At 43.9% G+C, this 25,602-nt stretch overlaps 1 protein-coding gene across 3 annotated transcripts in view; it reads right to left on the bottom strand.

Moving 5' to 3' along the window:
* The window catches only part of TNRC6B (trinucleotide repeat containing adaptor 6B), an 82,862-nt gene that overhangs the window by 14,355 nt on the left and 42,905 nt on the right, over positions 1–25,602 (bottom strand). For 2 of the 3 annotated variants that reach the window (XM_075286789.1, XM_075286790.1), the window contains exons 4-15: positions 25,007–25,094; positions 18,987–19,356; positions 12,706–15,105; positions 8,106–8,264; positions 7,159–7,334; positions 6,378–6,452; positions 5,565–5,610; positions 5,301–5,449; positions 4,006–4,176; positions 2,408–2,533; positions 2,167–2,298; positions 839–934 (exon numbers count right to left, since the gene is read on the bottom strand). In XM_075286789.1, the coding sequence (XP_075142890.1) occupies positions 839–934; positions 2,167–2,298; positions 2,408–2,533; positions 4,006–4,176; positions 5,301–5,449; positions 5,565–5,610; positions 6,378–6,452; positions 7,159–7,334; positions 8,106–8,264; positions 12,706–15,105; positions 18,987–19,356; positions 25,007–25,094 (3,988 nt within the window). The remainder of the gene's footprint in view (positions 1–838; positions 935–2,166; positions 2,299–2,407; positions 2,534–4,005; positions 4,177–5,300; positions 5,450–5,564; positions 5,611–6,377; positions 6,453–7,158; positions 7,335–8,105; positions 8,265–12,705; positions 15,106–18,986; positions 19,357–25,006; positions 25,095–25,602) is intronic. The other variant, XM_075286791.1, reaches the window with a different exon arrangement.

Genomic DNA, 25,602 nt, shown 5'->3' with positions numbered 1-25,602 from the left:
ACCAAAATGTAATCACAAAGTCACTAGCCTTAAAGGGAGTCTATCTGATCCCAAATGATCCCCCCAAAACTAAAAGTAGAATTGTAAAAGATAGAAAAACACCGAGCACACTTTATAGTGTAGATAGTCTATTCACCTTTTTAGATAATTGTAATGAATGTATCAGACCTGGTGGCCTCTCACCTGGTTTGGTTGTGACAGCGTTCACAACTCCGTACTAAGGTGTATATGATACCAGGTATGGGGAACAGCACGTCTCAAAGGCACCAGTTGTGTCAACCGGGGAAACAGCAGAGGAATAAGGCAGGACGGCGCTCACAGGTCCAATAGATTTTATTGCAATTCTTCTTATTAATAAAATCTATTGGACCTGTGAGCGCCGTCCTGCCTTATTCCTAAACTAAAAGTAGAAGCATCCAGAGGCCTTTCATAGAATACCTTTAGTTCTGCAGGGTTTCTATAAAATACATACCATTGCTCTCTCTAACAAGTGAATTTCCCCTGCTTGTAGTCAGAAGGATTTATTTCTTAGATATACCGTACTATTAGGAATGGCTTCAGTATACTGTATATTTGGGAATGCACAAAGCTATTACAGTACAGGCTTATACTAGTCAGTATAGACCATTTACAGTGAATTATAAGCCATGTCCTTATTGACTAGCACATATTGTGCCTCATTTCTTTCTGCTCAGCATTGGTAATGGTCAGTGACATCAACTACACTTTCTGACTACAGGCTCCAGAGAATTTATGGAAATGGATACCTCAATATAGAGGTGTACATTCATACAACCACATAACTAATGGATTCTATAAAATTTCAGGCACAAGTTACCTGCTGTTCTTGCTGCTGCCTGACGGCCTGAGAGATCTTCCTCTGATTCTGCAGTAGTTGCTGCTGCTGTTGTTGCTGCAAGAGGAGCTGACAGGCCTGGACACAGAAAATGCAGAACAGTCAGGACTGCAAACACTGAATAGTAATGCAAAGACCAAGATCCGATGTGGTAGCAAGGAAAGCCAAAACTATTATCCAATTAAATGCTAATGCATACTACAAGTAGGAACTCAATTGAGTGTTTTACGACATCTTGCACATGGCTCTATCATCTGCACAAGTCCTCTACCTGGTGCTTCAAGTTGGGGTTAAAAGCGGTGCAAATTTGGATATTACAACAGTAACGGCTGACAATATACCATGTATGGGGCGTTTCTGACTGTCCCACAATGGCAGGAGAGGGAAAAGACGGATAGGGCATGGTAGATTTCAACATAGTCTTTTATTGTTGCTGCACAAAATACAGAACAGCCAGGTGTCTCTTATGGCAACTAAGTTTTTAATAAAAATTTGTACCTTTTTAATGAACCTAAAGGTTATTCCGTTTCTAGTAATGATGGTCTATACTTAGGATAGGCCATCAGTATTAAATCTGCAGCTCATGGAACGTAAACATTAAAAAGAGCTGCGCTTTTTCAGAACAGGTGATCTGTGGGGGTCCCATGTGTCAGACCCCTTTAAAATCTAATATTGATAGCCTACCTTTAGGATAGGCCATTGAGACTAGAAACAGATATCCCCTTTAAAGAACACTAAACACGGTTAAGAAATATATAAAGAAATAGTGTCTCAAGCTCCATCATGCCTTCCTCTTCCTACTGTGCCCTCTACAGGGGTGCAAAACAACTGGTTGGAGCAGAATGTTCCTTGCCTTTCCGGGTGTCTGGATGAAGATAACTGGCTTGAGCAGAACTCTCCTAGCTGTGCCCTGACTGCAGTAGGACAAAAACATTGTTAAGCCTCAGTCCTTCAGCAGAAGAGGAGCAGATCAGTAGTAGATTATCTTTGAACTGCTCATAGCTTATCCTTAGGAGATCAGATGTTCCAGAACAGCTCAGCTCCTGGAAGCCAATGCTGTTCAATCACCATATGATATGTAGTGGTGGGTTTAGGTACTGCAGTTACAGGGATAACCCCTTTAATTCCTGCAGACTGACAAACACTGAGAGGAACTTTGTTTCTTGATTATTTTTATCATTTATTTTTAGGTTTAACATTAATTTAATGTGTTACACATGGCCAAAGTCCAGTTAAACAATTGCATGCAGGCCCTTACAGATAATTTGGATGTTGCTGGATTCTTCTTTGTGTGAATTTATTGTACTTACCAGCTGAAACTGCTGGATTTGAGGGAGCTGGCTCAGCATGGCAATCTGCTGAGGAGAGAGTTGGGGCCCCATGTTGAACAGTCCTGGGTTCATGTTGCTGTTAGGGAACTGCTTCAGCATAGAGGCTGAGACCTAAGATGACGAAAAAAAGAAAAACAAAATATAAGTAAAACAAACCAATATATAGGGTCTTAAAAAAAATACTGACATTATAAACATACAGAATTCATTGGGATCTCACCTGGGGAGAAAGGAACTGGGGAGGCACTTGTGCCCGGAGGTTGGGAGATGAGTTGAGCGATGGCACAGGGTTGTGCATGCCTCGCGATTGTGCACCGCTGTTCCCGAACAGACCGTGATTGCCACCCTAAAAGTGTGAAAGCAAGAGAATTGTGTTTTAGATGTGGAAACTGTACTGAAAAATACTTGCTGTGCGTTTATGTTCTGTTTAGGTGTCCTTACTAAACTACCAAAATTACTGGAAATTAAAAGTTAGAAAATGCAGAGAAAAAAAAAACCCCAGAGACTCTAAAGCAGTCATCAGGCACATTTACAAGAGCCCTCCATAAGTCGACAAGTAGCCTGATCCACAATACAAAGGGAGCATAGCTGAATTTATCAGGTCAGTGCTGTAAGACTATAATGGTACTCAGTAGATGGACTGTGCTCTGAATCTGGACTAGGGACACTGCAGACTGTTATAGCTACAAATCACTGCAATCTGGTACAGAAGGTCCTGGTGCCACCTCGCTACCCCCACGTCACCTTAGAGCCAGAAAAAGAAATGATGGCTACTTCCGCGCTATTTTGTGATATCGCTTTCCCCACGACTAGTTAACAATTCTCTTTTTTCATTTAGAGCTGGTGCAGGCAAAGTTAGGAAAGAGAATGTATGGTTCCAAATATTCTGGGTTTGGCATACCGCGTTTTTAACATGGTCTTTATAGTAACTCTTTTCTCATTATCAAAATGACTTCTGTTCTGAACACAGTCGTCTTAGCTTTTATGGACCGTTTTTTGATGGATCCCGTTGACTTCTAATGGGCGCGTCAGGTTTCCATTATGTAGGACAAGAAACTAGCTCTGTAGGCTATTCTAGCCATCAAATGACAATGGAAACACAACAAAAACTAAAGCAAACACTTTATATGGATACTAAACAGATCTGAGCTAGCCGCATAGTGAAAACAAGAGAATTTCCTGTAGGTGTATGCATAAAGTGAATAAACACAAAATCTTTTCAGTTTTAGCACCCACACTGGGTGGTCCCAAGATCTTAACAATAGAGTATAGTACAAACACTGATGAACTATATGATGGTTGGGGAATAGAGTTCTGGGAACGTGTGACCCCTCCACAATTTTTTCCTGTGCCTTGGTCACCTCTATTTATGTGAATAAGGAAAGGCTCCCCTGCACAGCGTGTGGTCAGAGTACTGTGCTCTGTTCTTTATCTGGGGTAATGGGGGTCCCAGAGGTCAGAGCAACACCTATCACAGTGACTGTGTATCCTAGATATTTGCCATAACTTTTGGGGATGGGAATACCCCTTAAAAAAACATTTTTACATTATTGTAAATTCAGAGCATTTTCAATTTTTCTGCAATTATACAAAATGGGTCAACACTACAAGGTCTTTTATATTCCACTGCAAAGATAGGCTGCCTTGGGGTAAGGACACACGATCAGGGGTTTTGGTGCTGTTACTGATGCTATATCTGGTCTTTACCAGAGTTTAACCTGAATAATCCACAACTGGTTTTGGTTTCAAAAACGGCATCATAAAACCTGAATGTGTGTCCTATCCCTTAGCAGGTGATCCAAAACACACAACTCTTACTTGTCTAGCAGCGAAGGTTTGGGGGTTGAGGCCCGAACCAATAGCCCCCAGGCCCACGGATGGGAGCGAGGAGCCGGAGGGAGATAGCTTGTAGCTGGGGGAGGGAGAAAAGGGAGAGCACGGAGCCTCGTCCCCAAGGCACCCGTCTTGATTGGAGAAAGGCAAAGTCAGCTAAAGCCAGTCAAGGGGTGTTGGTTAGTGATTCAGCAGAAGGCAAGAGGGAAAAGGAGAGACAGACACAGAGAAATTCTATTGAGTGCAATTGAAAGATGTGTCCGTGCTCTACCAATCACATTCATTCACTGGAGAAAACCTAGTCTCAAAGACACAGCATGCAAAAAGAATCCAAGTAAGTGATCAGTAAGGAAAGTAACATAAAGAAATATCTATACAGAAGGTTAAGGGCATGAACCAGACAGGACTTAGAACCGCTCAATGGAGTTTAAAGGAATGGCCGGAGTATAAACTAATGGAAATGACCAGAGCACTATTCAAACCTGAAGGCATTGTCACATACGATTTCTATCACACGCTATGTGGACATATCCAAGAAGTGACAAGTCCAAAAGCAGTCTTTAGCAAATGTGCTACCCATAAGCCAGTCACAGGTTGTTATGAACTATGAGGGGACTATCACGAGTTGGATTTGAACATGGCTTTACATGCCACATCAGGGCCTTAGGGTCCAACACACTAACTTTCTGATACTTTTCAGTGTCAGGACCCAAACAGGTTGTAACAAAGTGTGGGTTTGATGGCTGGGTTCTTATCGACCACTAGAAAATGTGTACCCCACAGTATTGAGCAAGATATCTACGAGACTACTAAAGAGAAGCAGAGAATAGTGCTTGACTATCCTAGGCAGTCCCATAGATGTAAATGGAGCATGCACAGGAGGTCCTGTGGATAGGCGATGAGTACCACCACCTCTAAGTGCTTTGGCATATGTAAGGTCCAGATGCTAGTCTACGACAAGTGCCCAAGTCTAATGCCAGGAGAGGTATATAAATGCCTGTATTCGATATGAGTATTTCTGATTTCATGGTTTGAGGTTTGATTTGGAGAGTTGGGGGTTGGAGCACACTCATAAGTTTGCCATGGGGCACAGTACTTTCCAGTTACGCTCATGGTTATATCGTAAATCAGGACAGAGGGAGGAATAGGGGCACGTGTCAGATCTACATTCGTTTACTATGATTATTACAATATTGGTGTGTATGCTGTGATTTAGAGAAAGGTAGGGATCTATTTCTCTGTAACAAACTCCTGATCCGACCACAGAGAGGATTACTGACCTTCTCAAAATAAGGCCCGCTGTCTGCGGCTCCCATCTCTTTGGAATTGGGCAGACGGAAGCCAGACCGGTCCTTCCGCATCATATCATTGAAGTCCCCGAGATTTACACCCCTCTTGTCCGCCTCAAACTTCTTATCTGGAAGAACACCTGAGGGCACAAAAATCAGAGGAACAAGACTTACTTTTTGCATTCAGTAACTGGAAACATTAGCATGTGGAAGTCTGTGGTTATTTTGGACTAAAACTGCAAACATGAAACTCACCAACAGGGTGGTCCATCTTACTAGCAGATGAGTCATCCACTTGGCTCTGTACAGGACACAAAAAATGAGAAGTGTTCAATTAGCCTGGCGCACCGAGGAGAAGGGACGGGGGGCCTCATGTACGGAGTGCCACTCTAAAACCACTCACTCCTGGAGATACCCTACAATGTACGCACAGCAGGAGCATTGGAGAATCTGGGAAACAAAACTGCCGAACATAATAAAGCAAACATCGGAAGGGGGAGGGGCTTTACTGTAGAAAATAACACTTCTGGTCAAATTACCCACATTCTTAGCAACACTAGTACACATCTTCTACTGCAAAAACCAGCAGCAAAATATGCGTGTACAGCTGTAGAAATTACAGTGGAATTCACTCTATGCAATGCAAAAGCTGAAATGCACAGAGAATATCTGCAGCATGGATATACTAAGTAAAATCCATACTGCATCTAGGCCTTATTCACACATCCAAAAAAAAAAAATCTAACGTGCAGATCTAAGGCTACAGTCATACTGCCGCAGTTTAGTCCATTGTTCTGATCCATCATAGGATCGGAACAACAGACTGAAAACTAACAGCATTACGGATGCAGATGGAGCACATTATGTCTGCATGTATCATCAGCTAGAATGGGAAAAAAAAGTGGTGGCTTCTTGTATCCATCTTTTTTTGTTTTTTTCAATAGAAGACGGGGAGCAAACAAAGTGTTGAAATCTGTGCTAAAAATCAGCTGTGTGAGGGTGCCCATATTCAGATGCTGGACAGATATGTAAGAACACATACAATTCATTACTGAAAAAGTGACTTACCAGTAATCCCATGTTTGAGAACTGTTTGGACAATGGGTTTATCCAGGAATCATTGTTTCCCCCTTTTAGGGAACCCTGCAACGATATCAGACCTTTTTAGTGAACTGTCCTCATCAAAACAGAAGAGACAATTTTTACTTTAAACTCACAATATGCCATTAATGTCTGAAAGGTTCTGGTTCCAGAGGTGAGACGCACACATCTCCAGAATGAGAACCACCTCTGTCTTCAGGGTGTGGATTTGGGGATCCCTATTCTGGACGTAGAAACCGGTCCCAAATCTAGAACAAATATCTACCTAAATGTTTCAGATGACCTCACACCCTGAAGGGGGTTGTCCAGGGTGTTAGGCCTACATGCACCTTGGAGTTCCAGGCTGTTTCAGACCATGGGTCATTAGATCAGAACTAGCACCTGGTGCTCCGCATCCTTCCTCCTCTCCAATATTCACAAGTAGCTACCTGTGCTATAGGGGCCGGCTTTAATATAATATGCCAGCTCCATAACAGAGCAAAATAAACCTCCACGGACAACCCCTTTAAGACTATGTGGTAAAGACAACTACAGTGTACAGTACTCAGATCATAAAAAGATTATATAAAGATTATAAAAAACAAAAAAACCTTTAATTATAGATGATATATGTGTATGTATGTGGGTGTATAGCAACATCTTTTTAGTAATGTTTTATAAAAATTTAGGCTGTAGGCTATACAAAACTTTGTATGTACAATGTAACATGTAGACTAATGAAGAGATACCGTATATATTTTTCCCTTACCTTGATCTGTGGTTTCTTTCCTTGGCCCCACCCTGCCGAATTGTGGGAGGAGCCACTTCCCTGAGATCCTGCACTATTCCAGACACCACCCTCTTCCTCTTCATCCCAGCTGCTGTGACGAGTTCCTGCCACCGGTCCTTCAGTTTCTCCCCAGCCGTCTTGCATAGTTTTTGTACCTGCATAAATAGATGTTTAGATTTTTTTTTTTTGTCATAAATTCAGTATATTACAGTTACACTAACAAGAACACTAACCTCATCTGCTTCACATGTAAAAATGTACACAGAGAATGGAGCAGGAAGCAGCGCTGTTCTCTGCGTAGTGGCCAGACCTGGTACTGCAGATCTACTCCCATTCATTTGACTGAAACCCAAGCTGCAGTGATTCAGTTCTGCTCCTACATAGAGAATAGAGCTGACTGCTTCCTGCTCCATTCTCTGAGTATCAGCTAATAAATGTGGGTGGCAGGTGTCAGACCCCCATAGAACTAATATTAGTGTCCTATCTTTAGGTTAGGTCATTAATATTATTAGCCTAGAAAAACCCTTTAAGGCCGGAGCCCCACAGTACATAAACGCCGCGATTTGCCCGCAGTGGAGACGCTGCGTGAAAAATCGTGGTGTTTTACAGTGCAAGCAAAGGGGATAGGATTCATGCAAATCCCATGCCCACTTTGCGGAAAAAAATGCAGTGAGGACATACTGCGATTTGCAAAGCCGTTGCGGCGTTGCAAATCATAGCATGTTAATTATATCAACGGAAACGCCGGCGGCTTTCCCGTAGATATAATGTTAAGAGAAAGTCCGCAGAGGAAAACTGTATAAACTTTCTCTTAAAAGTGCTGCGGAAAGAACCGCAATGCATTCACGCAGCCTTAAAGGCAAAAACACATCAAAGAAGAAAAAAAACAAAACTACAGTATTTAGACCCTTCCCAGTGGGACTCACCAGTTTTCATGGCACTGGGAGCTACAGGGGCTGCATTCCCCCAACCTGGGGTTGGAGGTCCTGTCTCCTCTCCTTCTCCCCATCCGGAAGCAGGTTCAGACGGCTCACCCCAGGCTGATGTCCCATTATCAGCTGGAGGAACCTTATTTTTGCTCCAAACTATGAACACAAAAACAGAAATCTGGTAGAAATCACAAGAATAAAGTATCAAATTACTGAAAATGCAGCAAAATATCGTGAAGTAAAGCTCTAGGAGTGCAACGCAGCACCTGGAAGGATCATCTCTAGAAAGTGACCCGACTGACTGATACACAACAATCTGATCTGACAATGATTTACATGCTAACACACACGTTATGTAATAAACTGCTGTAAAACAGCATGTATGGGAACATTATGTAAAGGCACAAATAGCAGCACACCATGTAAGAACACACAGTAATAGTACACCACTACCTGCATACAGATTATGAGAATTGCATGATCACAGGGGTTTTTTACCATATTCTGTCCTTCTGACAAATAGCTGTTCTCATAAAGAAGTTAATAGATTTATAAAGAGACAGCAAGTCACAGAGCAGAAGGAGGTGAGAATATTAGGCTGTATTCACATCAGGGTTTTTTTTACATCCTTTAATGGATACATAAGGCTGCCATCCTTTTATATAGTCATTAGAAAAAGAAAAAAAAAGTTCGTCTCTGTCCATGTTTTTGAAAGACAAAAAAAATTAAACAAATACAAAACATTGTATACCATACTTTTGTGGCCATCCAAAAAACCCAAGACAGGACATTGAAGTCTATGGAAATGGTTGGCCATCTGTTTGCATGTTTTTTGCACCAGTTAAATGGATGTGCTATGTGGATGGAAAAAAACAAACAAAATGTGATGTGAATCTTAAGTGTGAGTCTTAAAAGCGTTGTTGATTTTGCTTTAGGAGTCCAGTGTCCAGCCCTATATGGAGACTGTCAGCTTTCCTTATATATGAGTGTGCATACAGAGACAGCCGGAAGACACTGATCCTGGATCAAAGCAAGAAAGATTCAAGATAGAAATGATAAGTGACAACAAAGCCTTTCCCACAAGACTATAGATGGATCTGCTCAGCTCCTCCTGTTCTATAACATACTGCCTACACATCAGAGGCCATTTTCATGGTGACAGTATATCTTTATGTTACCATACAGCTTCAGAGCTTAAAGGGAGTCTAATCACCTTCCTTATCCCCTTCAGGCTGCCACCATTGTGCTGTATGTACGGTGACATGCTTCCATATCACACCTTCATTATGTGCCACAGTCCCGAGGATGCCAAGAAAAAGATATTTTTATTATTATATAAATGAGGTGCTCGGAGCACAAGAGGCGCTCCCAGAGATCTCCAAACACAACGCTTTCCCACCCCCTGGCCAGTGGGAACCGAGCAGGCGATGACATCATAAGAAACTGGCCGAGATGGAACAAAGCATACAGGTGAGTGTTTTCAATGGAGATCTCTGGGAACACCCCTGTGCTCCGAGCACCTAATCTGCAGAATGAAGAATGTCTTTCTTGGCATTCACGGGACTGAGACACATAACGAAGGTGTGAAGCATGTCACAGCGCCTACAGCACAATGGGGGCAGCTTGAAGGGTTAAGAAAGGTTGATCGACTCCATTTAAGGTTGGACAATATATTGTTAACTGAGAAACAAAAAAAAAATAAAAATAGATTACAGTGTAGTCTGACCAACTTTCCATTTTTTAGCAAGGCCCCAAGCACATGGTCCATACATGAGCTAGATTTCCCAACATGAACCTGGTCAGTATATGGGACCCCTTGCATTTTAGTGATGTATGATGCCAGGAGTATCTGTCTGTTTGTGCCTGTACTGTCCATAATATACACAGTATGGGACAGTAAAGCTGCAAGAGAGCAGGGATTTCCAGCATCATAGATCACTACAATAATGCAAAGTGTCCTGCCCCAGATCATATCCACATTAACAGCCAATTCCGCAAAATCCTCCTCCAATCCAACTTCTAGGACTAAATGTGATATTATGGACTTAGGGGGGGGGGGGGGGGGGGCTATAGTTGATACCATTGAAACTTGGATTATTAATCATGACTTTTGCCATGTCTGCGGTTACCATTTTACAGAAAGACACTACTGATCCCAGCAGGCATGTTTTCTGAGGAATCTATCTTGTACAGAATTATTGTAATTCTCACCTGAGACAGCTCTATGTCTGCAGGGAACGGCCTGTGCTAAGCATCTGCCACCAATATGTACATATTGTATGTAGAAGACCAATCAATTTAGAATATATTAAATAGATTTTACTTGCAGCCAGAGCCTTCCTATAGGTGACTAGCGCCATTATAGTGTCATGTGTGCATTCGCTAAAAATAAATTGGATCTAAAGCTGCAGGTGTGAATCTAGCCTAAGGGTGCATACACATAGTAGTATTGTGTCTGTGCGATACCAGAACACGACCTCCATGCAGACCCTGGAGGACGTTACGCACCAGTCACACACTGCATTCTTATTTCAGTTTTGTGGCAGCTTGGTTGCGTTCATCAATGAAACGCCTAAAGAACTACACACTTTTTGGGCTGGGTTCACATTGTATATTTTGGATAGGATCGATTGGGGATTTTACTGCTTAGGTCCCCCTGGATGAGGTGAATGGGAGACTTTCGACCCTGATTCTGAAGGGCCTTTCGTTGGGCAGCGTGCGCACTGGTCCATTCATTTCAAGTGAAGTACCAAGAGGTAGCCAAATTACAGTGACAGTCCTGAGTCCTGAGTCCACACAGGATGACTGACCGCTGTCCTGGTATCAGTGTATAGAAGGCTGTCAATAACTGTCTGTGTAGGGTTATCTGGACTCTCACAGTCTCTCCTAGGAATCCAGGCAAGAGTTCCTCGGCTTTTCACTCAGAAATCCTGTTCCACTTCATATAAGCTTATATAATCACAAAGCTCCGCTTCTTCTTCTATCATATGCCTTTATGGCAGCACACAGAGGTTGTATAGTTATACAGGCTCTGTGCACTGGACTGGACTGTGTATGAGTCCTAAGAGATATACATGGACTGCAGTCACAGGATTAACATTGCTGAAACATGGAAATGACATTCAAGTAAGGTAAAAAGACAAAAAAAAATTAAAAATCTCCATTGTGTATTGCTGCACAAATATGTAAATACTTTACCCTCCATGCATAGGGAAGATTAAGTATTGCAAAGTACCAGTCACGGACAAGGACTTCAGTATCATACACGAACACTGTTCTTCAACTTGGTACAATAAGGGTATGTTCACACAGCGGAAACCTTTTCCGTGCGGCTAGCCGCAACGTGATGCAGTGCATCAGAATCCTGTTGCGGCATCCCACTCCCGATTAGGCCCGAATGAATGGCCTAGGCAGGAGTGTGTCTTGAGCCGCGGAATCCAGAGGAAGGTAAGGCATGTCGCTTCTTTTTCCCGCTAACTGAAAAACATCGCTAGCTGGGGAAAAAAGCAAGCGACTCCCATTGAAGTGAATGGGAGATGTTTTTGCAGGCGGATTTTGAGGTGGATTCTGCGTCAAAATCCGCCTACAAAAAACTCTGTATAAACATACCCTTAGGGTGAGTTCACACAGTTTTGTTTTTTGTAGGAGCATTTTGAGGCAGAATCCGCCCCCAAAAAACGCTTCCCATTCATTTCAATGGAAGTCAGTAGCTGTAGATAAGCGTCAAACTGCATTGTGTAAGAATACGCTTCAAAAAGTTTCCTAATTCTTGAAGCAACCTGCAAAAAAAGGCTTTGTGTGAACATACCCTTAGACCTTCTAAACAGGCTCCAAAGTGCCAAAAAGAGAGCACAACCTGGTTCTGTGTAATAATTTCCATGCTCCCTTTGAGCCAGTACTCATCTTTTCGTTCAGCCTCCCTGTCTAATGCTATTGGGCAATACCTTCTCTTGTATTCGGGGATCCCATTAATGCTTTCACCTCTCCTGACATGTCTGTATAAGAAAAGAATTGGATTCCCCCTTATATAACGATTCTGGGCCGTCTTCCCTAAGATCTCTGCATTGGGCCGTTCCTTTGTTATTCCACTAGAAACTTAAATTGAATAAATTGAAAACTGGTTGGGGGGGTGTCTCTGCACACCGACACTATCCAATCAGCGCTGGTGACACAGACACACCCCTTTATCATATGGAATGGTACATACCCAGTTGTCAATTTACTCAGACATTTCTAGGAGGAATGGTGCAACACAGCATTGTAAGAAAAGATGATGCCCCAGGATTGTTACGTTATGAGGAATGAATATTGACTCATTAGAGATGACCGAATCCCTTTACGTTGCAAGTACTCTAAAAAACGACTGCTTTTCAGACTTTTGGCATCAAGACGGCATTTTGACATATATACAAAAAAGCATGTTCACTGCCATTAATGCTCATAAAACAGCACATAAGTCGTAGGCTCCGGCTCCCCTCATCATTTCAAATATTTTTCAAGAATTCAACATGATTCTAAAGCAAATGTAAACTTGTACAATTGTAAGACATAGTTTTAGGCAAATAAATATAAACAGCAGTAACATATTTACCCGTACCTGATGGCGCTGCCTTGCTGGCAACTGACCCTGGCATTCCTTGCTCCCGTGGCATTTGTCCAGGGTTTCCTTGCGCATTCTTGTCCCACAAGCTAACATTCTTGTAATTGTAACTGTTAGGATCCCCCCAGGCCGCCGTACCATCATCAATGTCCATTTTACGTCCAATGGTTTGCGGTGTTGGCTCCTCCCAGCCACTTGGCTCTTCATCCTTCGACACTGTAGGAGTAGGACCACCTTTCCATCCTGGCGTGGGTGGCTGCCGCCCATTTCCAGATGTTGGAGCTTGAGGGCCCCAAGAGCCAGATGACTGTGCAGCCGGTGGAGCTTCCTGCTGCTTGTTCCAGGGTACCGGAGGTCTAGGTGCTTCTCCCCAATTACCTCCTCCAGGTGGCCTTTTACTTTCTTCCCAACCACTTCGGGAAGCTGGGTTTGTGTTAGCCCCGTTGCCCCAAGAGCCAACATCATTTTGCCCTACTTCACCCCAGCCAGAGGAAGCTTTGTTTCCTGAACCATCCCAGCCAGCAGGGCCTTTGGGAGGCTCCATGTCCTCACTATTGCTTCCTCCCCATCCATTCTTTCCAGCAGACCATCCACTTCCAGGATTAAGTTGTCGAGTACCCCAACCTTGCTCAGTACTTGAACCATTATCATTGTTCCATCCAGGACCTGCCTTTTCCTCTTGACGTCCACCAACCCCACCCCCATTCCCCCCACCACCACCCCAACCAGATGGGCTATTTTTATAGTCATTCCAGCTAGTTGCTTTGGTGTCCTTCCATTCCTGACCAGATGAAACTGGGGCAGGGGTTTCTCCCCAACCAGACTTATTTTGATTGCTTTGGCTGGGGGCATCCCCCCAACCCCCTGAGCTCTTTGCTTGTGATGTATTTTCCCAACCTTCAGTGCCTCGGTCTGCTTTACCATCAGGTCGAGATGTAACTTCCTCTGTATCCCATGCTGCATCTTGCTTTATCTGGGTTTGGCCCCAGCCCGAGTTAGAAAGTACTCTGGGATCTAAGTCTGTTCGATTCAGCAAGGTCTGCAAAACAGCCTGACTATCTGGGAGAGTAGATCTATGTGAACGCCGACTACAGGAGTTCAAGCTGTCTCCACTACCCCCAGCCTTGGGGTTGCTTCCAGTGCTTTGCCCACCTGCCTCACTACCTGCAGAGCTGGGAGAACGGCCCCAGCAGGCCGATGATGACGGGTTGCCCTGGTTGTCAGATAGTGAGTGGCCCTTCTGATTGTCCCATGCTCCAGTGCTAGAATTTCCTTGGCTTGAACCCCCCCAATCTCCAACTTTTAAGTCCTCTTGTCCAGACGGCTGTTTCCATTCTCCCTGAGACACCCCACCTGCCACCATTTTGTTCCCTTCACCCCACTTCACTTCACTGGGATCTGCCTGTGGGCCATATCCCCAAGAACCATTTCCACCACTTTTGCCATCCCAAGAATCTCCCCTGGACCCATTGGGCCTATGAGATGAAGACACTTTCCTTGCATCCTCCCTCTCTCGTCCATTATTTCCAGAATTGCCATGTCCACTATTGGCATCTCCTGTGACAGACTGACCCCTTGTTGTCCCCCAAGTGCCCACCCCTCCATTCTTTCTTTCTCCAGTGCTTTGAGCAGAGAGGTCAGAACCTCGGCAGGCATCCCCCGACCCAAAGGCAGTTCCCTTGTTGTCAAGGGGATTTGAAGAATTTGAGTTCGTAGAGTTAGTGTTTCCATTTTTTGGTCCGTCAGTGTGATGGGTTGTTGCTGGCTCCCTGCCTGAGGCTACAAAACCAGCACCCGCATTTTCTATCTTTGACTGCTGCTCCCGAGAGGTTGGACCCGTGGGGCCAAGCTGTGCGCTGGAGAAGCTGCCATCTGGCTCTGGGTTCCCTTTCCTGCTGCCTTCCTGAACCAGGGCCGGCCAGGCCGACGGGTTGGTATTTGGGTTAAAATTGCTGAAACCAGAGGCAGGCCCCGTTCTTTCAGACCCACCCATATTCCTCCAGTTTCCTAGTCTATTAACGCCCTCTGTAGCAGGGTTGGAAGACGGGACGGGCTTAGCCTTGGGGTCAGCTTTCCATACCCCCTGGATACATTCACTGCCAGGCTGCTGCTGTTGTTGGCCTTGGCCCCCCCTTCCTTTGTGATTAGTGGCGCTTCCTTGTGGGGGACCCTTCTCCGAGGCTGGGTTCGAGGCACTGTTGTTGTCTGTGGCGTTGTCGGAAGGAGGCTCTGCGTCCACGCCGGCTATGCAAGGCCACTCTTCCATATCCGACCCGTCTACAATCACTTTGTCCCAGGCGTGGGGAGGGTTTGCGTTAGGGCCGCTGCTGGATGGGGCTCCCGAGCCCCAAGTGGAATTTGCATAATTTGAAGTAGCAGCTGCCCCTGACGATAAATCTGTCGGGGAAAAAATAAAAATAATTAGACTCAAAATTAAATAAATTAAGTAACAGCTCTGTTGTGTTTGGCAGAACAGAAAGATCTTGTGCACGCTGTAGTTACATGGCAGATAAGGTTAGATAAAAGACACAAGTTCAACCTAAGCTGATCCAGGGGAAGGCAAAAAAACCTCACAAGGCTGATGACAACTGCCCCATCATAGGGCTAAAATCCTTCACAAGTATGCCAAATATGGCAATAGGACTAAGTCCATGAATCAGTATACTATAGCTTAAAAAAAAAAAAAACTCCCCCCCCCCCCCCCCCTAGACGTGTAGGATGCCTCCTTGTCATAGTTACAAGCCTTGATATAAAGACATCATTGGAAAGATCTTTGTACTGTCCATTCATATACATTATTATGAGGTCACTCCTAAGCAGTCTTTTTGTAAACTGAACAAACCCACCCCCACCCCATGCTTTAATTTACTTTGTTAGCAGCTGCCTGGTACCAGTTGCTAAAATTAAGTTTACTGTTGACCAGTATGCCCCGACTATTTTCCATGGCCCGATGCATAACTTTACATTTATCCACATTATAGAGGCTCCAAATCGAATTTTCATACTGCTGACCTATCCACAGTATGTGATCGATGGGGATCTGACACCCGGACCCTGCGCCAATGCCGGAAGCTGCTAGTAGATAGGCAGTGTGGGCAGCACTACTTATACAAGAAATAGGGGCAGGGCAGAATCCCTCTACACTGCATATCATTGGTTCTGGTGAATAGGATTGGTGTTGCATGTGCCACTGGCAGCTTCGGCACCCGGGGTTACTATAACAGATATTCTATGTGAATTCTGGTGTCCGACACAGATCGATGATTCCTTATAAACCTAGGCTGGTAATGTGTTATAAGGTTATTGTCATTGGGATACTCCAAGATAGCATCTCTTCAAACTATTTTCCCATAACAAAGGTTAAATTTACTAGTCAATTGTTTCTGGGCTCACTTTTAGACCCCTTTTTAAAATAATGACACCATATTTGATATGCACCAATTACTGCCATACTGTGGTCTACAGCCATGTGTAGGATTTCTGAGGAAGGTATATTGTGACTAGTAAAAGAAGTTTCCATCATCTAACGCATCAGTAAAGAGGCTGTGCCACAAACAAGACTTGTGCCCATTCTATGTCTGATCTCTAGGACCCCCCCTCAATCACGATTGGGGATATAGGGTAGTTCTGTTTCAACAAAGCAGTGCTTAGGATAGGTGAGGAGTTCATAGTACAAACTCTTGAATGTGTACTCTAAATAATATGGGCTCATACCCACCTTGCACAATCGGCAGCCTACAATATCTTTCTGTGCAACACGAGCTGTGGGTCAGTCACCTATTCCCGCTGTTCCATTATCGGCTTCCAATCTCCATTCAGTTGCATGCCGGGGCTCGCACTGCCAGAATCTGTGACGACCATCTGACTGCTGACAAGTGACCTCAGCAGTCGCCGACAAGGAACCAGTGACATATATGAGGGACATCACCAGTCCCCTCTCCGGTGACCACTGAGGCCCCAATTGATCTTAGTAGTCACATGAGTCTCCCAGATTGTGGCGGTGCGAGCCCAGGCACAGAGTGGACTGGGACAGAGAATGGACAACTACACAGGTTCACTCAAATCCTGGAAACACTTAACATTTTTTATTAGCCCTTGGTAGTGTCTGACAACATGGAGCTCAAACCAAAAGAGGTTGTGCACCCCTGCTTTAAATTGTATTAATACAACAAAAATTTCAAAGACACACCTCTGTATTTTTTGTACAGAGGAGTGTACCCCTCAGAAACCAGGTTTTACATCCCACTATTAGAACAGAACTTCAGTGAACATGGCAAATCCTTGCTAATACAAAATAACTATTAAAAAACCCTTTACTTTGAAAAAAATAAAAAATAAACACTAGGACAGTGTTAAGAAGGAAGGAAGAAAACAGTGCTGATATACAGTGACACATATATGTGTGTGTACACACACATTGGCGTAGGGCTGTTTCTGTTTCCACTCTGAAGGATAAAAGCCAAGTTTCTGGACCTACATAAGAGTCTACAGATGTCTGGACAGAAGTCTTGGACACCACAAGGGTTGCCCCTCAAGAGGCCTCAATACGTGAAAGAGATTCTTACAGCCTGAAAAGCTATTCCAGAACACCATGTACACTGCAGCTTTCCACAGAAAGGGCCCTTTGTGTTCTGAAGAGACCCTGCCGCATGCAGAGAAGAGTACGCTCCTATTCCTAATACATCCTGCATCACACCACTACCGCCCGAAGAGGCTCCAATATATACATCCATACATATGCCACTTCTGCTCTCTAATTTGTCTAAACATTTTACAAGCAAAGTAGTGACACATTGATCCCCTGCTCCGTGTCCCAATATCTCCTGAATCTCTACTTCCGGTTTCTATGCAACACAAGGAAATGACAAGTCATCCGATGACTGGATTAAGTGCCCCACCGCTGCCTTCGGTGATACAGAGTGTCCAGAGCTCTACTACTGTCAGCGCTGGTAGTGCCACCTTCTGACAGTCACTGTGCCCTTCCCGCTCCACATGTCCACCTGCCTAGTGCTCCACCTCCTGCTCTGCAACTTTTTTGTCGATCTATAATGAATGCCTCACGGTGCAGCCCTGCCGTGTTGTGTTCAGCCAAGCACAACTGTATAGGAAAAAGTTGAATGCATATCAATAGCGTATACTTGTGTCTATTACTCTAAAGATGTTATTGCGACCTCTGTGGTAAGATGCAGCTCATAGACTTTCCCTTCTGCAATACCCCATTTACGAGGGCTAGCTAACGTTTCTGCTCATTGCCTGCTTGTTGGCTCCATTTACATGTAGCAATCGTCACTGCTATATGAGGATGAATGAACGGTTTGTGCTCCTACCGTCACTTATTAGCATTGCAGCGCCTTGTGTACACATGGGGATGAGCTTACGATAAAGGATGATTTTAGGTGCTGTACACAAGGATGAGAAACAAGCTCACATTGCTCATTTCTCGGGTGGTCGCTACACATTTGGGGCCAAGTCACAAAGCTGTGTCAGGGCAGGAAACATAATCCGTGTAACAGCCACATTTACCGATCTACGGCTCGTCTGAACTGATCTCCAGAATCCAGAATCATGCTGAACTCTGCATCACAAATCACCAGGCAGTGTGGGAAAGGTGGGAAACATGGACTATGTGATGTCTGCATTTCTCGGCCTGGACACATCCACGTGAAATGATTCTTGCAGAGGCCAATGACCAAGAACAAATATTCCTAGAAATGGTAGTTTTCAATAATTGGCCAAATCATGGGCTCAAGTAAACTAGCCTTTCAGAACTAGATGTGTGGCACGGTCCTGAGAAATCCCTCACATCTGATGCACGAGATCAGTTTTACATGACTTCTGCACATTGGAATTCTTCGGCGCTTGTCCCTGGCTGCAGAGGTTGGCACAGGAGGATATAGTCATACGTCAGCAGCTTAGTGTATACTCTAGTTAGTGAAGATGAGAGCACTGTACAACCTTCCTATAGGGGCACCGCACTTTGTGCACTTATTCGGGCACCACTGGAGCAGTTTGTTTTGTGTACACTGCTACATAGATAGTTTATAGACATTTGTCTGGAGCAATCTAGTGGACAATGTTGCACTGTGGGCACAATAGTAGGGACTATCTAGGGTGCAAATTATTACAGTGTTGGCAGTACTGTATATAGCGTAACAAGACGTGTGACCAAAGTAGGTCTAAGATATAAAAACCTTTTGGAGCTAGGCCATTATTATGCAGACAAGATGCAGGTGCTCCCTTGTCTGTGACAAATCATACTTTGTAATGGTTTTCCTTACCTGTAGCAGGTCCACTCTCCCCCGGCAGCAGTGCTCCTGTCCCTGGCTGTGCGTTGCCCGGGCTAGTCCCTGGTGCAGTGGAGGAGGGGGGAGTCCCTGCTCCTCCCCCCAGCAGCATACAGGACGCCGGAGGGGGCTGCCCACGTTTCAGTAACACTTTGTGGTCCTGCTGGCAGCGGAATCGCGGTGGCACCTCCCGAGGCATGTAGCGGGCGGTGCTGGGCGGTTGTCCGTTCGGCACTGCCACCCTTTTGGCATTGTTGCCACCATTTACTGGTGGCGAGGGGGAACTGCCAGGTAGGCTGGCGGCCGTCGCTTGGCTTGAACTTGGTTTCGTCACTTCGGGCACTTTGGTTTTTTGTTCTGTGACCTAGAAAGAAAGGAAATGAGAATAAAATAATGAACAGCATCAAACAAAAACTGCAGTTCATTGTGGTTGAGACAGCGGAGATAAAATAACAAGTCTTTCTTTGATAGCAAACAAATAGTGGCTCTCTCAAAAATTCCTTCCTGGACAGATAGACAGTTATTTTAAAGGGGTTTTAGCTATTTTAATGGGGTTTTCTGGCTCCAAACCAAAATTTTCAAACTGATAACTTATCCAAGGATAGGATATCAGTATGTGATCTGTTGGGTTCTGACACTCTGACCCTGCACGGATCATCTGTTTTTGGGTACCTGAAGATGCTAGTGGACGGGTTGTTGTGCCATGCCAGCCTGCCACAACACAATAATACCCTCATGTATCGTTCCTGATCATTTACGACATAAAAAACATTGTTTGTGAGCAGTCTAACGCCTCAAGTGTACAGGGGACTGGCAGCTGACAAAGAGTACTTATAAGAAGGGGGTGACAAAAATTTTACCAACAATCGTTCTTGTGAAAAAAAGAAAAAAAAAAAGAAAAAAAAAAGAAAACCCCCAAAAACCTATGGATAAGGATTCATGTCAATTTGCGGCTGCAATAGTAAGACTGCATGTGATACACTGCCAATTATGCACAATAGTAATGAAGGCCGGCATGCAGGATCGGCTTTGTGACATCTGTCAGGTTGCACCCACTCTCCCTTGCAGGTTGCAATGTGGCCCCATTTGCTATCATCTGGTATGATGTAGTAGTACAGCATCGCTATTTTATGCCTCTATGTACCACTAGTCATATAAATGTTAAGTAAACAAGAACTAGCCGAGTCTTGAAGGGCAATTTATCTGTCTGTGTAAAAGGACTCTTTGTGGGTGACCCCTCTATATGATGTCCATAGGCCCAAGAAGGCACAACGCCTGATTTCATGGATGTCTGGAACAGTACAGTACTCTGCTACTACAATAACCTGATACAGCTTAATAGATGGTATATCCTGCAGAGCGAGCACGACACAGACAACACAGCAAGCCAGACTCTAAAGTGAGATGAGATAATACATCAAGAATCATTTTCGAGAACATGGCCACCACCAGAGAAGAGGCGGATATGAATTGCCCATTAATTGTTGCCAGGTATACGCCTGAAGAACGGGGCTCTGTATCAATGAATTTGTGGTTTTCCAGCCAAAGTGCTTTCACATCATCCTGTAATTGCTTGTCCCAGAGGGGAGGAGGGCTGCGGGAGGAAGTCAGCGGACAAAAGAGGCAGGTCTTTTACACGCACAAATATAAGTATGAGGACTTCTGAGAAACTCCAGCAATGGCAACGTTAACTCACTATTTACAGGACACTTTTAGGGCTCCATCTGTATAAACTTAATCCTGATGTCAGGAAATCTATGAACAAACTTAAAGGACAAGCCTGAAAAGTAGGATTCCCCCCTTCAGGAATCTATGAAGGCCACGCTGATGGAGAGAGATCATCTGACCGTCCTCGTGGTGTCTCTTCTGCTCACTGGCAGAGAGGATCAATAACAGGTGGACAAAGGAACTTTTCATACATGAAGACTCTGGGGTGAGGGCTTGACATGGATCCAGATGCAGCCACTGGGGAATCTTAGGTTTAAAGAGATTCTACCACTAAAACAACATTTTTTCTATTTACCACGTAGGAATAGCCTTAAGAAAGGCTATTCGTCTCCTACCTTGCTCAGTCGCCTCCGGCCCGCTGTTCCGTAGAAATACCGGTTTTTACCGGTATGTAAATGAGTTCTTTTGCAGAAATGGGGGCGGGCCCCAGCGCTCAGACAGCACTGGGGGCGTCGCCTCCATCTTCAACAGCAACCGCGTCTTCTTGCGGCTGGGGTCACACTCCGCTCAGTACACAGAACTACAGGAGTGTACTGTGCATGCACGCAAGAGCAGAGTGTGACCCCAGCCGGAAGAAGACGTGGTTGCTGTTGAAGATGGAGGCGTCGCTGGAGAGAGTTCTCTGGCAGCAGTGGGGGCACCCCCATTGCAGTTTGAGCGCTGGGGCCCACCCCCATTGCTGCAAGAGAACTCATTTGCATACCGGTAAAAACCGATATTTCTACGGAACGGCGGGCCGGAGGTGACTGAGCAAAGTAGGAGACGAATAGCCTTTCTTAAGGGTATTCTGACGTGGTAAATAGAAAAAAATTGTTTTAGTGGTAGAATCCTTTAAACTGCAAGAGATCACTATATATCCCCTTGAAACAGAGACTTCAGGTCACACTGTAGAGAAGACTGTCAGCATGTCAGAAGCTTGGCGGCCACTTTTGCTCTATATCTTTATAGTGAGGTCCAAGACTTGGTAGATTACATAAAAACCTTTCTGGAAGTTCCTAGAGTTTTGACTTCAGAGAGAATGAAAAGTAATATGTGGTGCAAATTAGGTGGCAAGTGCTCCAAGGGCGGTTCCAATCCTGGAAAGTGCTCAATGCCTTCACCTGAGTTGTAGTGCTAGTTTTCAGACTATCCATTGAAATCTCATGCAGGTGGGATTCATTCCTGACCACAGACGTCCTGTGCATGCACCGTGGTCATTAGTGGCACGCTCACAGCAGTCAGTGGGGCACTGGGCAGGCTTTATGACCCAGGATGGGGACTTGCCAAATAATTTGCATAGCGGAGATAAAGACATTTTCCCAACATTCAACATATCTGTTAATACTTGAACAACAATACAGATAAACCATCTGCACAGTACCTGTGACCTCACTCACCTCCTATGTGCCCTCTCTAACAAGATCTGCAACCCCAATAGCACCATTTACAGTAATGAGCAGTTCATACTACAGAGTATGTGACTGGCTGCTTACTAGTAAAAACTACATTTCCCAGGTATACCTTGCTCTACGTGCTCTCTACCTGCTGCACTGGCCACTCCACCATGGTCCACCTGTTAGGATGGCACATGAATGGTTATGTATCCTTGATCTAATAAGCAGATATAGGAAAGTGAGACAAACAAACTGGGCACGCTCGTCCTGAATGAAGATGGCCTAAAGGACATATCCAGTGACAATAGTGATCAAACAGTGATAGGGATAAGGGGAATTCATTAAGCGGTTTCTAGTGACACATATACCTGTGCTAATTCCCATCAATGGGTGACAGCGATATTTTGTAGCTTACTTTTATATGAAATATAATATAATTGTTACTGTCAGAATACCCCTTTAAGCTCATTTTCTCAGCAACCAAACCACTAGGAAAAATCATAAAGGATTTTAAGTGCAAGTACTAAGTACTAAAACTCACTGTAAATGTATAGGATAAATGGCTGCCTGTGACAATGGACCTCGCAGGTTACTGTGAGTCACATCGGGAAACAATGACTAATGTAGGTGATGACAATCAGTGTACAGCGATACAGACTATGTTGCTGCCATATAATCCGCATGGAGAGGGTGGCAAACATCTCAAATAATAATGACATAAAGTGACCTTCAATGGAATGACAATCACCCGGTTAGGACGACTGTACAGCTGGAAAACTACTAAGTAAAGTTGACTCTAGGACTGCAGAAATACATTTTTTTGAGAGATATGCCGCTTCCCTTTGGGTATTCCTCTTATGACCCCACAAAACTGCAGCATATTGCAGATAACTTTATCTTAGTGCTGCAAGAAGCAAGTCAGCAGTCACAGAAATTAATAAACATGTATGAAATCTGATAAGGAGCGACTGACGTAGCACATAGTGCAGAGCTGCAGAGTCCTCCATAGGGGGCATTACACATGGCATTTTACAGCAAAAGTAGGAGTAGCTCTTTCACGGGGCGAGGCCTATAGACGGCACAGCTAAATATACTCAGACCACCTAGGACAATTGTTACTGGTTTAATAAACAATTGGACCTTTTTTATCTCCGCCATTTAGTGATCACGTTAAAATATTTTGTAAATGTTATTGTGCAGTTTGGAGAGACACCAAATATGTCTGTATAACTTCCTAGGTCTTATGACGGCCATTTAATAAAGTATATTTGGAAAATGGGTTTATTGTAATTGACTTTCCTACCATAAAATTGTACTAATTTGCATAAAAAAAAACTTACTAAAAACTTAAATTAAAGAGGGGATCCTAAAGGTTTATTGTGTATTTTTTTTTTTCATTAGGGGCGATGCAGGTTTTGAACCCCAAGATCACATCTAACTAATGATGTATGCAAGGAAGCCAATCTACTGTTTGAGACACAGGCTCCATTAGTCTCAATGGTAGGATTTTTCTCTTACCAAATTTCAATCGTATGTCTTTATCCATACATCTATCCAAAGTATTGGTATATAGAGATCTCTCTCCATATTATGCCGGGAAAGAAAAATACTTCTAAAAGAGTGGAAAGAGAAAAAATGCCCAATGAGAATAATAGAGCCAGTGGCACAATCAGTGGTTGCCTTGCATAGATCTTATTAAGTGTGATCCTCAAATCATAATCTTGATCATCTCTAATAGAGAGGATAGACAAAGTTTAAATAGATGGAGAATCGCCAAGCAACCCCCTTATTCACTGCACCGAGGTCACAAAGTAGTAAATACTAATGAGATGAGTGACAAGTAGTGTTGAGCGAATAGTATTCAATCGAATACCTCGCTCCCATAGGAATGCGTGTAAACGGCCGAACACCAAGGGGTTAAGTGCTTCAAATATTCACTGCGCTTAACCCCTTGGTGTTCGCCATTTACACGCATTCCTATGGGAGCGAGGTATTCGATCGAATACTATTCGCTCATCTCTAGTGACAAGGTAAGGAGGAAAGAAAACTGGGAGGCTCCCAGGGCAGCCAGGAGACATCTGGAATTGTTATTATGGGGTATACAAGAAGGGCTGAGTGATCTTGCCTAAATTAAATTGCAATTTGTTTCAAGTTCATGGGCAAGTCTTGATTTTAATCTTGATTTTATACATTAAAAAGGAGTCAGATGTATTTGATGCCAGCTCCTTTGTTCTCCTATTTCAAGTTATGGTGGTAGAGGAAAGCCTGCATGGAAGAGATCAGACTACAGGGCAGGGAGAACATGGATTTCACAATTCTGCTGAAAATCTGAACTGTGCTTCTAGAGAATGCAATCATTCAAATTAATCAAATTAACTAAAATAAGACACATAATCATAGGAAGACAGTTCCTCTTACAAAGCACATATGCAATTTTATGTGCTGAACCTGACGAAACCCAAACCAAGGATATAAAATCCCTTTGAGTGGGAAGAGATGAATTGAAAATATGCGCAATATGCCGACTACTCAGCCCACTGTCCATCTCGTGCCAGCCGTGCTCACTGATGCAGTGTTCTCATGTACAGCGTGAGCCACAATGATCATGCTGGCATTCTCTAGAACCCTATACACACCTATAGAGATATTCTACTTTCTGGCCATCTCTAGCGTTGTACACATCACAACAATAGCATGAGGGAGTGCAGGGGTCAACCATTGGGATCCTTTCCAGAACAGAACCGTCATAGCTCTGTTATGAACAAAAGCCATGCCATTGATGTGAACACAGCCTTATAGGACATAGAAAACTACAATGTTATAAAGATGAGGTCGTCTGCCTGCTATCTAAATGCTGAGGGGGGAAAAAATAAGCAAAATGCTCAAGGCCAGAAAACGTGAGAATGAGCCTACCTTCTGAGCAGCGTCTTTCTTCTTCTTATCCTCTTTCTTCCTTTTCTTGTCTTCCATTAACTGTTCTTCCCTTTCTTGCTCCTTCTCTCTGGAAAAGAGAAAGGAGGAAAACAAAATAAGCAAAAATGATAAATGAATAACAGCCCTGGACATAGCGGCTAATAATACATAGGACAGGCTCCCATAGGCCTGAGGAATAAATGTCTGATACAGGTCGGATCCGCATGGTACACCAAGGGTGGGGAAAAAGGAGAGGGGCTCAACAAATAAGGAATTAACCCTGTTAGAAAGTTAACTACAAGACATTATAACCTGGAAATATCTTCTGTTTTGAGAAGACAATATGAAAGACTGTAAGATACGGTTCAATGTCTCCATCAAAGAGATGCACAGACCCAACAGACCCCAATAAGAGTCAATGGGATCCAACTCTTATTGCTGGAGTCTTCTCAAATGGAACAAAAAAAAGAAGAAGGTCTTGAAGTTTTGATCGATGCTAAAGTAAAATGTAACCCTTCACAGAGAAATGTAAACTCCCTCTACAGCCTTTATGGCAATACTATGATAAGATACAGAGGTTGCTACACAATAATCTA

Source organism: Leptodactylus fuscus, chromosome 9 (assembly GCF_031893055.1).
Source record: "Leptodactylus fuscus isolate aLepFus1 chromosome 9, aLepFus1.hap2, whole genome shotgun sequence".
NCBI lineage: Eukaryota > Metazoa > Chordata > Amphibia > Anura > Leptodactylidae > Leptodactylus > Leptodactylus fuscus.
Note: the sequence above shows the minus strand (reverse complement) of the source record. Positions and strands in the feature narration are given on the sequence as shown.